A 13,411-nucleotide genomic window follows, 5' to 3' on the forward strand; every position below is an offset into this window, starting at 1 on the left:
AGATTAAGAGTCTCATGCTCTACTGCAGAGCTTTCCAAACTTTTCATGTTAGGTAAAGGGACCCCTGACCATTAGGTCCAGTCGTGACCGACTCTGGGGTTGTGGCGCTCATCTCGCTTTATTGGCTGAGAGAGCCGGCATACAGCTTCTGGGTCATGTGGCCAGCATGACTAAGCCGCTTCTGGCGAACCAGAGCAGCGCACGGAAACACTGTTTACCTTCCTGCCGGAGCGGTACCTATTTATCTACTTGCACTTTGACGTGCTTTCGAACTGCTAGGTTGGCAGGAGCAGGGACCGAGCAATGGGAGCTCACCCCGTCGCGGGGATTCGAATCTGCCGGCCTTCTGATCGGCAAGTCCTAGGCTCTGTGGTTTAACCCACAGCACCACCGTGACACGCTTTTTAGACATGCATCATTTCGCGACACAGTAATTCAGTTTTACTAGCAAACCGGAGGTTAAACTAACCCCTTTCCAGGCCCGGGAGGAGCATTCTCGCGACACACCTACCCGCTGCAGCCAGCACATTAACGTGTCGTGACATACAGTTTGGAAAACTCTCCTCTGCTGACTGAGCTGTCAGCAGCTGAAACTGACATTAGGGCAAAAAATGTCAGTTTCTGCTGCCACAGAGGGCAGTTTCCTCATTGTTTGTTCGTTTATAAATAGCAATCGTACTATTTCGTTATAAGCGACGGAAATAAAATAATTTGAGGAAACCAGGAAAGTCTCTCCCCACCCTCAATTGCAGGAACAGAAAATTACCAATTGAAAGGGCAAAACCTGGACACTATTCGAGGGGCAAGTGAGCAGGTGTTCATCACAAATCCGCCAGCCGTCTTCATCTGGAAGCAATAAAACGGGCTATACCTATGAGGATAGAACTTCTGATTATTGTTGCAGGGATGCTGAATCAAACTTGTGGGTGAACCAAGGAAGGTTCTAGCAACAGGGAAAGGCATTGCTAGATTGTGACCACTATTGTATTAAGCGCTCCGTTTCAATTCTGCTTCCAGAGACTTGTGGGAAAGCAATAAAGAGCCATACTATGGAAGCAATCAAAGAACGATTTATTGTCAAACAAACTTTTGTGGGCTGGAGTCTACTACATCAGATACACAGAGTGTTATTCTTAGTTGGGCATATATATACATAAGTGTGTGTGTGTATTAATATAATATTAATATGATACTATTATATACAGTGGTACCTCGGGTTACATACGCTTCAGGTTACAGACTCCGCTAACCCAGAAATAGTGCTTCAGGTTAAGAACTTTGCTTCAGGATGAGAACAGAAATTGTGCTCCGGTGGCGCGGCAGCAGCAGGAGACCCCATTAGCTAAAGTGGTGCTTCAGGTTAAGAACAGTTTCAAGTTAAGTACGGACCTCCGGAACGAATTAAGTACTTAACCCGAGGTACCACTGTATACTATTAATATTACAATATACTGTAACTGTTCAACGGTGGAAAGGTCTCCCTTGGGAGGTTGCGAACTCTTTTTCCTTGGAGGTTTTTAAGCAGATGGTGGACATCTGCCATGGATGCTTTAGCTGAGATTCCTGCATTGCAGCGGGTTGGACTAGATGACCCTTGCGGTCCCTTCCAGCTCTATGATTCTGTGGTGTGTGTGTGTGTGTGTGTGTGTGTGTGTAGGGGGAGTTATTGGTTTGTTTTCATTCTTATTATGACTATTTATTTTGTGCTTTTTGCCTTGTACTTTTACGCTGAGACCTGCGGATGAAGGACAGGATGCAAATTTAACAAATAGTAACAATAAATAAGAATACATACAGGTCGTACCTTGGTTTTTGAACAGCTTAATTCTCCAACGTTTTGGCACCCGAACCCCGCAAACCAATCAGAAGCCAGGTTTTGGTTTCTGAACGTTTTGGAAGTCGAACGGACTTCCAGAATGGATTCCGTTCGACTTTCAAGGTACAACTGTGTACGGAGAGTGTGAGTTCTGAAACAGTAGCATCAAAAGAAAAACAAGAGGCACAGTAGGTCTGTGACATTTTTAGACAAAGCTCAAATGTATACAAGTTAACCACAGGGACCATTTACAAGAGCAGAAGCTGGTGATAAATTGTAGCTTTGATATGCTAGTTTTACAACTGTAGTGGGGGGGGGAGTCCATCGTGCCAATTAATAATAGAAAGCAAAATACAGAATAGACGTTCTCTCTCTGAGCTAGAGACTGGTCGTGCCTGACTTCTTGCAGGTTGCCTCTGTCTTAACAGCACAGGTAATTCATTCATAGCCAAGGAATGTTTGCCTTTCAGCAACCTGCTCTGCATCCACATCCGTTAGCTGGTTGGGCGGCTGCCTGATTAGGGGAAGGGGACACTGGATGGACCAGTGGTTTTCATCTGATAACAGAGAAGTCAATGCTTCTATTTAAAAAGAAACCCCCCCGCCAATCTGAGAGCAGTGCCTTATTTGCTGATGCTCATATGTATTTTAAATCTAAGAAGATATTACTTTCCTTTCCTTGACTTTTTAAACAGCTAAGGAAAAAGGAAAAATCTCTCTCTCTCTCTCTCTCTGTGTGTGTGTGTGTGTGTGTGTGTTTGCTATCAAAAACTGCATTTTTGTTCAGTAGGTTTTGCACTTCCTAACACTCAAGATTTCAAGCTGTTAAGAATTCCCTTAGCATTTTGTGCCCTCTCTGATGCTCCCTTTTCCCAGTTGTGCTGTACAGAACTCTTTGAAGCCCTGGGTACAGCAGATCCGTTCGCAGAAGCATGTTCAACTGATTGGTTAGATTAGGTTATTAACTCTACGGAACACTGTCCTTCCTGAGCATGCTTACTTGGAATTAAGTCCCACTGTAGACAATGAATCTTACTTCCCAGTAAGCATGTACAGGATTGCAGTTGAACAATATTTTATTTAGTTAGAGAGGTGCATCCTGATTACCGTATTTTTTGCTCTATAAGACTCACTTTTTCCCTCCTAAAAAGTAAGGGGAAATGTGTATGCATCTTATGGAGCGAATGCAGGCTGCGCAGCTATCCCAGAAGCCAGAACAGCAAGAGGGATTGCTGCTTTCGCTGCGCAGCGATCCCTCTTGCTGTTCTGGCTTCTGGGATTCAGAATAATTTTTTTCTTGTTTTCCTCCTCCAAAAACTAGGTGCGTCTTATGGTCTGGTGCATCTTATAGAGCGAAAAATACGGTAATCTGGAAGCAGATTTATTTATTTATTTATAAATAAATAAATAAATAAATAGGGGGTGCGGGTGGTGCTGTGGGTAAAAGCCTCAGCGCCTAGGACTTGCCGATCGAAAGGTCGGCGGTTCGAATCCCCGCAGCGGGGTGCGCTCCCGTCGCTCGGTCCCAGCGCCTGCCAACCTAGCAGTTCGAAAGCACCCCCGGGTGCAAGTAGATAAATAGGGACCGCTTACCGGCGGGAAGGTAAACGGTGTTCCGTGTGCTGCGCTGGCTCGCCAGATGCAGCTTGTCACGCTGGCCACGTGACCCAGAAGTGTCTGCGGACAGCGCTGGCTCCCGGCCTCTAGAGTGAGATGAGCGCACAACCCTAGAGTCTGTCAAGACTGGCCCGTACGGGCAGGGGTACCTTTACCTTTACCTTTACCTTTACAAATAAATAAATAAATAAATAAATAAATAAATAAATAAATAAATAAAGCAGGTATTATAACAATCATCTTGGAAGAGGCATTCTAGAAGGCAGGAATGCCTCTACTGGGGTGTCTACTGTGTACAAGCACTGAGCGACTCAAATGCCCCACATACCAGGGACTAAGCCTCGTTAGACTCAGTACCATTTACTTCTGAGTAGACATGGTTAGCATTGCGCCGCAAAGCACTTAATTGATTTGATTGACAGCTTTAATATTTAGCATGAGGATAGTGTTTCTGAATCAGAATGCGGAGCATGTGAGAATGAAAGACAGGGCCAGACCTCTTGATTTCTACTCTATATTTTCTCTGTCTGCAGCCATATTTCCCCGCCCCCCCAAAACAGCAATTCTGTGCATAAGTTTGTATCCGCTTTTAGAAAGCAGAGACTGATTCCTTGCCCTTTCCATGATGAAAGATAGCATATCTCCCTCTCCCTGCCCCCACCCTGGTTCAACACCTGAGTCTTTCTTCTGATTGCTGATTCTCCAGTTACAGAGCCAGCAAAAGGCAGGGAGGGGGGAGAGCAGGGAGAGGAAGAGAGACATTTCTTTCAGCTTTATTAATTTGGGTCCTAATCTTCTTCCTGATCAACCTGCTCCCCTTCCTATGGCCCCTGGAATGACTAAGCGAAGAAAATTTGCTTGGGGAAGCTAGTGATCTTGGTTGACCCTAGAATTAGGTCTACCAAAATTACTTCTTTTTCCTCTCCAGAATGGATCAGTCAGTCAGTCAGTCAGTCTCCTCCAGATTTGTTAGAGAGGTCTTAAGAAAGTATGTGGACGGATAGACGGACAGACAGCAGGGACTTCGCAGCAGGCATTTCTGAGCAGCAGTTAAAATAAAAGAACCGTATGCAAGGTGCTTATGGACGCTTCAATGATACTCAACAGAAACACGCACAACCCAACCAGACGCCATATTTTCAGATACTATTTTAGGTCTCTTGATAGGTTTAGCATCTAGATATGTTTCCAGTTTCCTTGCCCCACTGGTAGGACTGTTCCAAGCAGGGTGCTACAGGGCAAGGTTTGCTGGCAAAGCTTGGACACAGCACCTTTAGTCACACTTTGGCGTTTAGTACCACCATCCTGGGGATGCGGGTGGTGCTGTGGGTTAAACCACAGAGCCTAGGACTTGCTGATCAGAAGGTCGGCGGTGCGAATCCCCGCAACGGGGTGAGCTCCCATTGCTCGGTCCCTGCTCCTGCCAACCTAGCAGTTCGAAAGCACGTCAAAGTGAAAGTAGATAAATAGGTACCGCTCCGGCGGGAAGGTAAACGGTGTTTCCGTGCGCTGCTCTGGTTTGCCAGAAGCGGCTTAGTCATGCTGGCCACATGACCCAGAAGCTGTATGCCGGCTCCCTTGGCCAATAAAGCGAGATGAGCGCTGCAACCCCAGAGTCGGTCGCGACTGGACCTAATGGTCAGGGGTTTCTTTACCTTTACTTTACCACCGTCCTGATAGAGCAGGTGATGCTTTTCCTGGCATGGAGACAGGTCAACGGTTGGGGAAAGGTTTACCTGTCCATGTCAGGTTACTGTTAAAGGCCCAGGAACAAGATCAGTGACTCAGTGGTGGAGCACATGTTCCAGGCCCTGGTGGGAGCCTTAAGTCCCCATGTTAACACTGCTCCACCTCTCCATCCACAAACCTGCTACTATTACACCTTTTAACAAAGTGGGCCTTATGAGTGTGTTTAAAAACATTCCTTTTGTCATTTGTTCTGTATAACACGTTGGAATCATGACGAGAACTGTGTGGGTGGCTAGGCAGGACCTCCATGTTGCAGAGACACCACAGCAGCAGCTGGATACCTCAGTTAGTTAAGAGCATGGTGCTGATAATGCCAAGGTTGCAGGTTCAATCCCTGTATGGAACAAGTGCATATTCCTGCATTGCAAGGGGTTGGACTACTACTGAGAGCCACTGCTGAGGCCACATAACACCAGTCTTGAAAGACCTACATTGGCTCCCAGTACGTTTCCGAGCACAATTCAAAGTGTTGGTGCTGACCTTGAAAGCCCTAAATGACCTCGGTCCAGTATACCTGAAGGAGCATCTCCATCCCCATTGTTCTGCCCGGACACTGAGGTCCAGCGCCGAGGGCCTTTTGGCAGTTCCCTCACTACAAGAAGCCAAGTTACAGGGAACCAGGCAGAGGGCCTTCTCGGTAGTGGCACCCGCCCCGTGGAACGGCCTCCCACCAGATGTCAAAGAGAAGAACAACTACCAGATTTTTAGAAGACATCTGAAGGCAGCCCTCTTTAGAGAAGCTTTTAATGTTCAACAGACTACTGTATTTTAATACTTTGTTGGAAGCCGCCCAGAGTGACTGGGGAAACCCAGCCAGATGGGCGAGGAGTAAATAATAAATTCTATTCTATTCTAGATGATCCTCAAGGTCCATTCCAACTATGACCCTGTGTATTCTTGCACAAGAGTGGTCTCTCTCAGTGTAGGCCGCCCTGGGGACTCAGCAGATTTTTACCCCAAGTGCAGTAGGAGAAAATGGCAGTCCTTTGTTTCTACGTGAAAAAATAAATAAAGGGCTGGATTTGGCAACACCATTAGGAGTGGTGCAAACTGAGGGATATCCCGTATAGTCCTAACAGGTGTGAGGTTACAGTGATTTGCCCAAGGTCTCTGAAGTTGCATCCACACCATCCATTTAAAACACATGGCTTTCCACAAATAATCCTGGGAACTGTAGTTCTGTGGGGGCTGGGGAGTAAACTACAGCTCCCAATAGTCTTCAGAGGAAACCATGTGCTTTAAACGTGATGTAAATGTGACCTCAGTGAGCATTAAGGCAGAGCAGAGATTTGAACCCAGATCTTATTCTACCACATCTAAAGCTCCATTTGCTGTGCCAAGTTGACTCTCTGCTTGGTTACATTTTCGAACAACAGTCCATTGACTGTTGTGACCTGACCTGACCTGAAATTATATAATTTCATACAACATTGAATGTGCAAAGTGCTCTTGGGCTCTCCTCTCATTCATCCTTGGATCAACCCTGTGAAAGTTCCAAAGCCCATATTAGAGCAATACCTATATTGTTGTTGTTGTTGTTGTTTAGTCGTGTCCGACCAGAGCACGCCAGGCACTCCTGTCTTCCACTGCCTCCCGCAGTTTGGTCAAACTCATGATGGTAGCTTCGAGAACACTATCCAGCCATCTCGTCCTCTGTTGTCCCCTTCTCCTGGTGCCCTCCATCTTTCCCAACATCAGGGTCTTTTCCAGGGAGTCTTCTCTTCTCATGAGGTGGCCAAAGTATTGGAGCCTCAGCTTCAGGATCTGTACTTCCAGTGAGCTCTCAGGGCTGATTTCCTTAAGAATGGATAGGTTTGATTTCCTTAAGAATGGATAGCTTCTTGCAGTCCATGGGACTCTCAAGAGTCTCCTCCAGCACCATAATTCAAAAGCATCAATTCTTCTTTATGGTCCAGCTCTCACTTCCATACATATACATATATATACACATATATATGTGTGTATATATATGTGTGTATATATATATACGTATATACATATATTAGGCTAACCAAAATATCACTAAACAGTGTGGGGACTTTTTAGTTCTCCAAACTCTTCAGTATTTCCATTTTACAAATTGAGGGAGAAATGAGGTTCCAGGTGTGGGAGAAACATCCCCAAGGCCACCCACGAAGCCCATGGCTGAATAGACATTTGGTTATTCTGTGGGATGTCATCAGTTCTCACGTGGGCCATTGGCTCAAAGGCACTGCTGCCCAATTACGCAGCGGAACTCATTGCCACATGATCTCCAGTCATTAAAACAACAACAAAAGGATGAGCAAGTTGAGCTTTCAGATGGGGAAGGAAGGCCATCAACAGCTGTTAACTGCTGTCCAGTTGAACTGAAGTGTCAGTGAATGCTTTTTAAAAATCACAAGGTCATATGAAGTCTTTTGAGTGTGCGTGTGTGGCTGAAAGTTGTTGGTTTTCGTTTTCGTTTTGCTTTTGGCAGCGTTTCTTAGCCAGGTTTGTTTTAGTGGCGAAAGAATACTGTCTGTGTCTTCTTTCGCCTTTCAAAGAAGCTAAAAGAGTGGTGGGTGTTTTCTGAACCCCCCTTCCTCTTTCATCTCCGCCCCCCTCCCGCACGCTTCCCCCCACCCCACCCCACCATCCAATTTCGATGTTAATACCTCATCTTTGTTTGCGCGGACCTCTGCTGAGAGCAGTTACGGAGGCTAATTTTTCCATCTGTCCTGCTTGGGCCAGCGACTGGGAAAGCGTGGCTGCCGTTCCCTCCTTTAGGGCACTGATCAGCCGAGCGTTAAGCTTTTAATTGAGGTGTAAGTGTATCGGCTCAAGGGGGAGGCCGTGGTCGGCGGGGGGTGGCGCGCTGGCGCAGCAGTTGCGCGCCGCGCGTCTGGGCGAAGCAGCAGCAGCAGCAGCACACAGCGGCGCGTTGGCGAACCCGAAGAAGCGGCCAGCTCTCCAAGCTCCGTTGCGATGCTGCTAGGTGAGTGCCGCGCAACTTTCTTCCCAGCGCCTCCTGCTTTTGGATGAAAACTGTGCCGATTGCATGTGTTTCTGTCCCCTCTCCTCCTCTCCAACCCCGCCATCCCAATGGAAAGCAGCGTCGTGTGAATTTAGGAGGTGAGTGTTTTTCCTTTCCCCGGTGCGCGCGCGAGAGAGAGTTGGTGTGATTGTAGAGGTTTTGGCAGCCCAGGAGGGCATCGGTGCCCTCACCTGCTTCGCCTTATTGCCCCCAGAGTGGGGTGTTTATACAAGGCAAAAAAAAAAGGCTCAAGGGGAGTCCTGGAGTAGCCTTAGGAAAGGTTTAAGTGGCATCCTGTAGGCAGAGAGGGTGGAGGTTTTTTAGCCGGTTGCGGAGAGGTTGAGAGCGCTTCCATGGGAGTTTTTTGAAACCAGGACATTGCTATAGCTGAATTTAAATCAAGGTGTGTAACTCTGCACTGTCTAAGGGTCCTAGGCAAAAGAAGAGGAAGGATACGCAAATGAGCACCTTTCCCTGAACTGTTTGGCGAAGCCTAGGTGTTCCCTACTTCTAAGATGCGTATGTTCTCCTTGAGCCTACCTTTTGTGCATTTCACGCAGCCATCCTTTACATGTTAAGGGCAACCCAAGTTGACTTTCCCACTGGCGGCAGCGGCCGCTGTCTTCTTGTATCACTTTTGTGAATGTTCCTGCATCACTTTTGATGGCAAATTGCCAGATCCTTAAAACGCCTTTTGCAAGGCGATGGATTACAGGGTGCAGTGGAGTTTTGATCCACGTACAGGTGAGAATATTGGTTAGATCAAGTCTGCATGTTCAGATCGACTAAAAAAATTAAGCAGCTCACATATGTTTGTGGGTGTTTCCGTTGGTCCTAAGTGATCTTGTGAGCACATTGGACGCTATCTTCAGAATCCATTCTCTTCTGTTTTCCTTTTCGTCCCCGTCCCCCCCATATTTTGGATCATTGTCCCCTTTCCTTTCTGCACTCTGCCTTATTCCTCTTCTCATTTTCTTAGGCTTTAAGCTAGCATATTAGTTCAGGGCACAGTCTGCATGATAGAATGAAAGAGGATGAGGAAATGATTCAATTGCAAAAAAATAAATAAATGTGTGCAGCATCTTTAAAAATAACTGCTGTTTATGCATGATTCTAAACTAAAATCAGATCAAATATTAATTTAATAATCCAGGCCAGATTTAGAAATGCACCATTTTTGCCTCATCTAGGATGAATTCAGTTTAAAAAAAATAAAAAATCTAAGGTGGAATATATGGGAAATATCTGTTTTTCACCCTAGCACGGACAAAAAGAATTCTGCGACGAGGAGCTCAGGAATTCATTGACTGCCTTTATGTCCCTCCATTTAATAACATGCTTTCCTCATAAAACAAAGTGAGCTATGTCACTTTTGATGCACCCTTGTTTTCCAGAATCCTCTTTTGTGGAAAACAAATTCATACGCTCTCAGTCTTTCCCCACATCTTGATTACAAGTAGGGTTTGAGTGGGGCTTTTGTTGGGCTAAACGCAGGTTCTAGTCCTGCTAGAGAAATCAAAACGAAAGCAGACAAGGGCCCCCAGTTTACCCTTTGCTCTCCTGATTTCTCTGCAGCTCCGGAGCACTTTGCGGCATTTCCTGGGCTTTTTTTGTGGTGGGGGCTGTTATACATTGGTGATGGTAATTGCAATTATTTATTGATTGCTTGGCCTGGGATGGAATGCAATTCTGCAGCATGGATTAGTGCGTGTATATGTGCGTGTGTGCACAAAAACCTGGGAGGTGATAAAGCACGGGTGGCAAAAACACGATTAAACGGCTTGGGATCTTGGGGTCCGTTTTGGATTCCTCTGCTTTTGGTGGCCAGATAGGCACTGCTGAAAGGGAAGCATCTAAGGAGCTGCAGTGCACATTTCTCCCCCCCATACATGTGCCTATAGGGGATTGTTTAGCAGGCTTTGCACCAGTACCACCTTTAGCTTTCGCTTGTGTGGTTGGTATGGCTTTTGTGATATGAGATTTCGGTCCATCTCTTTGCTATACTTGTTAGTCTTGAGAGGCAGTTGCCATTCTGAACGGTGTACGTGTATTGCATATACGTGACATAGCCCTCTTTCTGTGCTCATTTTGCTCGGATCTGTCCAGTTGTTGTATATGTGTGTGCCTATTTATAAGATCGCCGAGTCTAAGAAAGTCAACCATCTTCTTCATTTGGGCCCTTTTGGACGGCGCTATTTTTCACTGGCAGCGTTGCATGCCAGCTGTCTCGCATGGATCGCTTTAATTTCTCGAATAATCTGAAATGTAATCCATGCCGCCCGCCCTTGTCTCACATGGAGCAGCCTTTCCTCATATTCCTGGGATGCGGAACCATTGCTGAGATAATATATCTGGAAATATTTGCCAGGTCCTGTTTGCTTTGGTTTCCTCTTTGCTCGCTTGTTGTTGGGAAGCATATCAGAAAAACAGATACCCCAGATCTTTGGAAGAAAAGAAAAGAACATAACCTGCAACATAACCTTGGGGGGGGCAAGGAATACACATTTCCCCCTGCTGAAATGACAAATTCAAAATGGGGGAATTTTCCCTTTTGTTGTATTAGATTTTTAAAAACTTATTTAAAAAGACCACAATTTAGCATTAATGACCTTTGCTGGGGGGGGGGGAATGATTTGTGGTGAGCGCATTTTAAAAGATAGTCTTACATTTGAACAAAAGGTCTGTATTTTATCACACACACAAAAGAAACAAAGTGTGATTTTCTTTTATAATTTTTTTAAAATGGAAAAATAGCTTTGGGTTCCTTTTCTCTAGTCTGTATGTATAATAACGTATTTTCAAGCACTGATTTGCTGTGCTAAGTGTCCAAATACAGGAACAGGATGCCGGACGGAGAGGAGGAGATATGAATTCAGCAATCTGATGATGCCTCTGGAAACCTATATTTTCCCCAACAGAGAGCTATGTGCCACCCCTGGTTTATACACCAATCATGGATACAGCAGCAGGATGTATCCATCAGTCTCCTGTTCTTCTGATCTTTTTGATCAGGATGATTATATAGGGGCATGTCCAAATATAAAAGTTTGCAATGTGCTGTGCTGTGGTTGCTAAAAGGACTGAAGAGGCATGGGGCACATTGCAGAAAGCGATATTGATGCCCTTGCATTTAGACCAGTGGTGCATGCGTGTTTGAAATAACGTTGCTGATCTAATCAGCCTTTCTCAAGAAAGCTAGAGAAATCTGCAGAAATTGACTATGCAACAAGGGTCCAATGACATCGTTTAACAAATTAATATAAAATGCGCACTAAATGAATGAAAGGAGCAAAGTCTTTAACCAGGCCAGATTAATTTGCTGCATTGGTATACAAGCTTAAGAACCCATTGGTTAGAATAGTAAGGTAGCAGAATTGTGTTTGTGCGTAATATCTAGTATATGAAAACACGCTGAATTGCAATGATTGAAAAATTGTCATTGCTTATAAAGCTTTTTTTTTAAAGAAACAAAGAAGCTTTTCCTTTAGCAAGATCAAGGAAAAAAGAACAGATTTTACCATATATTAAGGAGATATTCCGATGAAATGCAATCAGGCAGCTCAAAAAATAATATTAATAATAAAAAACCACATATTTTTATGTATATCAGTGAATTGATACAGTGGTGCCTCTTTCTCCAGGCATTTTCTGAGCACCTATATATATATTATCATATCATATATATATATATATAAGCTCATAGGCCTGGATGAAACCTCAGGAGCTGTAATGAAAGGAAAGAGAGAAAATTAGCTAGCGGTAGCTTGCATGAGTGGGAGCTCTGCTTGCTTTTGAGAGGTTCTGCTCTTGTGCAGTAGCTTTTCTCACAGGCCTTTCCTAAGGGTCCCTTGACCCCCCCAGGAGTAGCTTTGGAGACCAGTTTCAAGGGGCTGTAGTGGGTGAAGAGGGCAGGAAAGTCATATTGCATGCACGAGTACATAATTTTTAGATACACAATCCCATATCTTCTCCAGAGTTCACTATCACAAGATGTGAAGATGGCATGAAACATATCGGGCATGCATTCTCCCCCCGCCCCCCCATGCCTTTTAATCATGTAAGAAAGTTGTCAGTTTGGCTCCCAGTATTATCAGTTTCCTTACTCATTTCCAGAAATGAGTGTCCATAATTGTAGTGTACATTCATTGTCTGAAACAGAGCAGGGCAAAAAACAAACAAACCACAATTCCTTTGGATATAAAACAGCATTGAAAGTTAATTTGTGATAAAATTACAGTGGGAAATATTACAGGTTTGTGTTTCCTTAATTTTGTGTGTGCGAAAGGCTTGAACTGATTTGAAACTTTATCTGATTAATATAAATTTTAGGGTTTGCCATAAAGCCTAATGAATTATCATATGGGGATAATTATGCAGTTTTTTTCAAAAGGAATCCCCACTGAACCCAGTGGGAATTACTCTCAAGTAAGTTTACACAGCATTGCAGAATAAATCTTTTAAAGTTTACTAGCATAGAATTTGATCAAAGTGTCCCAGATCTGTTTTCTTTGTCAACATATTTTGATTGTAATGTTGAAACATTCTCAATTCCTGCTTGTTGTTTTCCCACATCTAATAATGAACTGTTCCCTTTCTCCAAGAAGGCAAAAAACTTCCTTGTTCCCCCACTCCTTTCAGGGGCACTTTTAAATTTATTTTCACATTTTCACATTTCTATACTACAATGTTTTGCATCTGTAAGCAGTGTACATAAAAACAGTCTTCTTAATATTAGACAAAACTGTCATTTATATAACCTAGTTCTTCAATACTAGATGATATTTTTGCTTGACCTTATTTCGGCTAAAACCATTCCCCCTCCCCCAGTGTTTCGCACCCAACAGTTTATTCTGAGAAGGTAATATTGCTTTTTCAACCTTCCAAATGTGCAGTGCAGAATAAACGGCTATCTGCAAAGTCAGAAGCTTATGCAATGTTGGCAACGGGCTGTTTGCAAGGTTACGTTAGTAGTTGCTGCACACATTTTCATCATTTGTAACCAAGCTATGTACTGATGATTATGTTTGAAGAAGAGGTGTATTCTGAAGAAGAGGTGTATTTTATTACAGGTGTATTCTGCAACATGTTCTTGGTGGATTCATTACAGTGGTACCTCGGGTTAAGTACTTAATTCGTTCCGGAGGTCCGTACTTAACCTGAAACTGTTCTTAACCTGGAGACCACTTTAGCTAATGGGGCCTCCTGCTGCTGACGCGCCTCCGGAGCACGATTTC

The 13,411-nt window shown here is 44.5% G+C and overlaps 1 protein-coding gene across 5 annotated transcripts in view; it reads left to right on the forward strand.

Annotated features, from left to right (window-relative positions):
- ZNF385C (zinc finger protein 385C) overlaps positions 1-13,411 on the forward strand; it is a 163,577-nt gene that overhangs the window by 79,989 nt on the left and 70,177 nt on the right. Inside the window, exon 1 of one of the 5 annotated variants that reach the window (XM_053362304.1) lies at positions 7,840-8,138. The exons of 3 other annotated variants lie outside the window; for them this stretch is intronic. In XM_053362304.1, the coding sequence (XP_053218279.1) occupies positions 8,129-8,138 (10 nt within the window). In that variant the 5' untranslated portion in view covers positions 7,840-8,128. One more of the 5 variants, XM_053362303.1, reaches the window with a different exon arrangement.

The sequence above is a fragment of the Podarcis raffonei genome, chromosome 13 (assembly GCF_027172205.1).
Source record: "Podarcis raffonei isolate rPodRaf1 chromosome 13, rPodRaf1.pri, whole genome shotgun sequence".
In the NCBI taxonomy this organism is placed as follows: domain Eukaryota; kingdom Metazoa; phylum Chordata; class Lepidosauria; order Squamata; family Lacertidae; genus Podarcis; species Podarcis raffonei.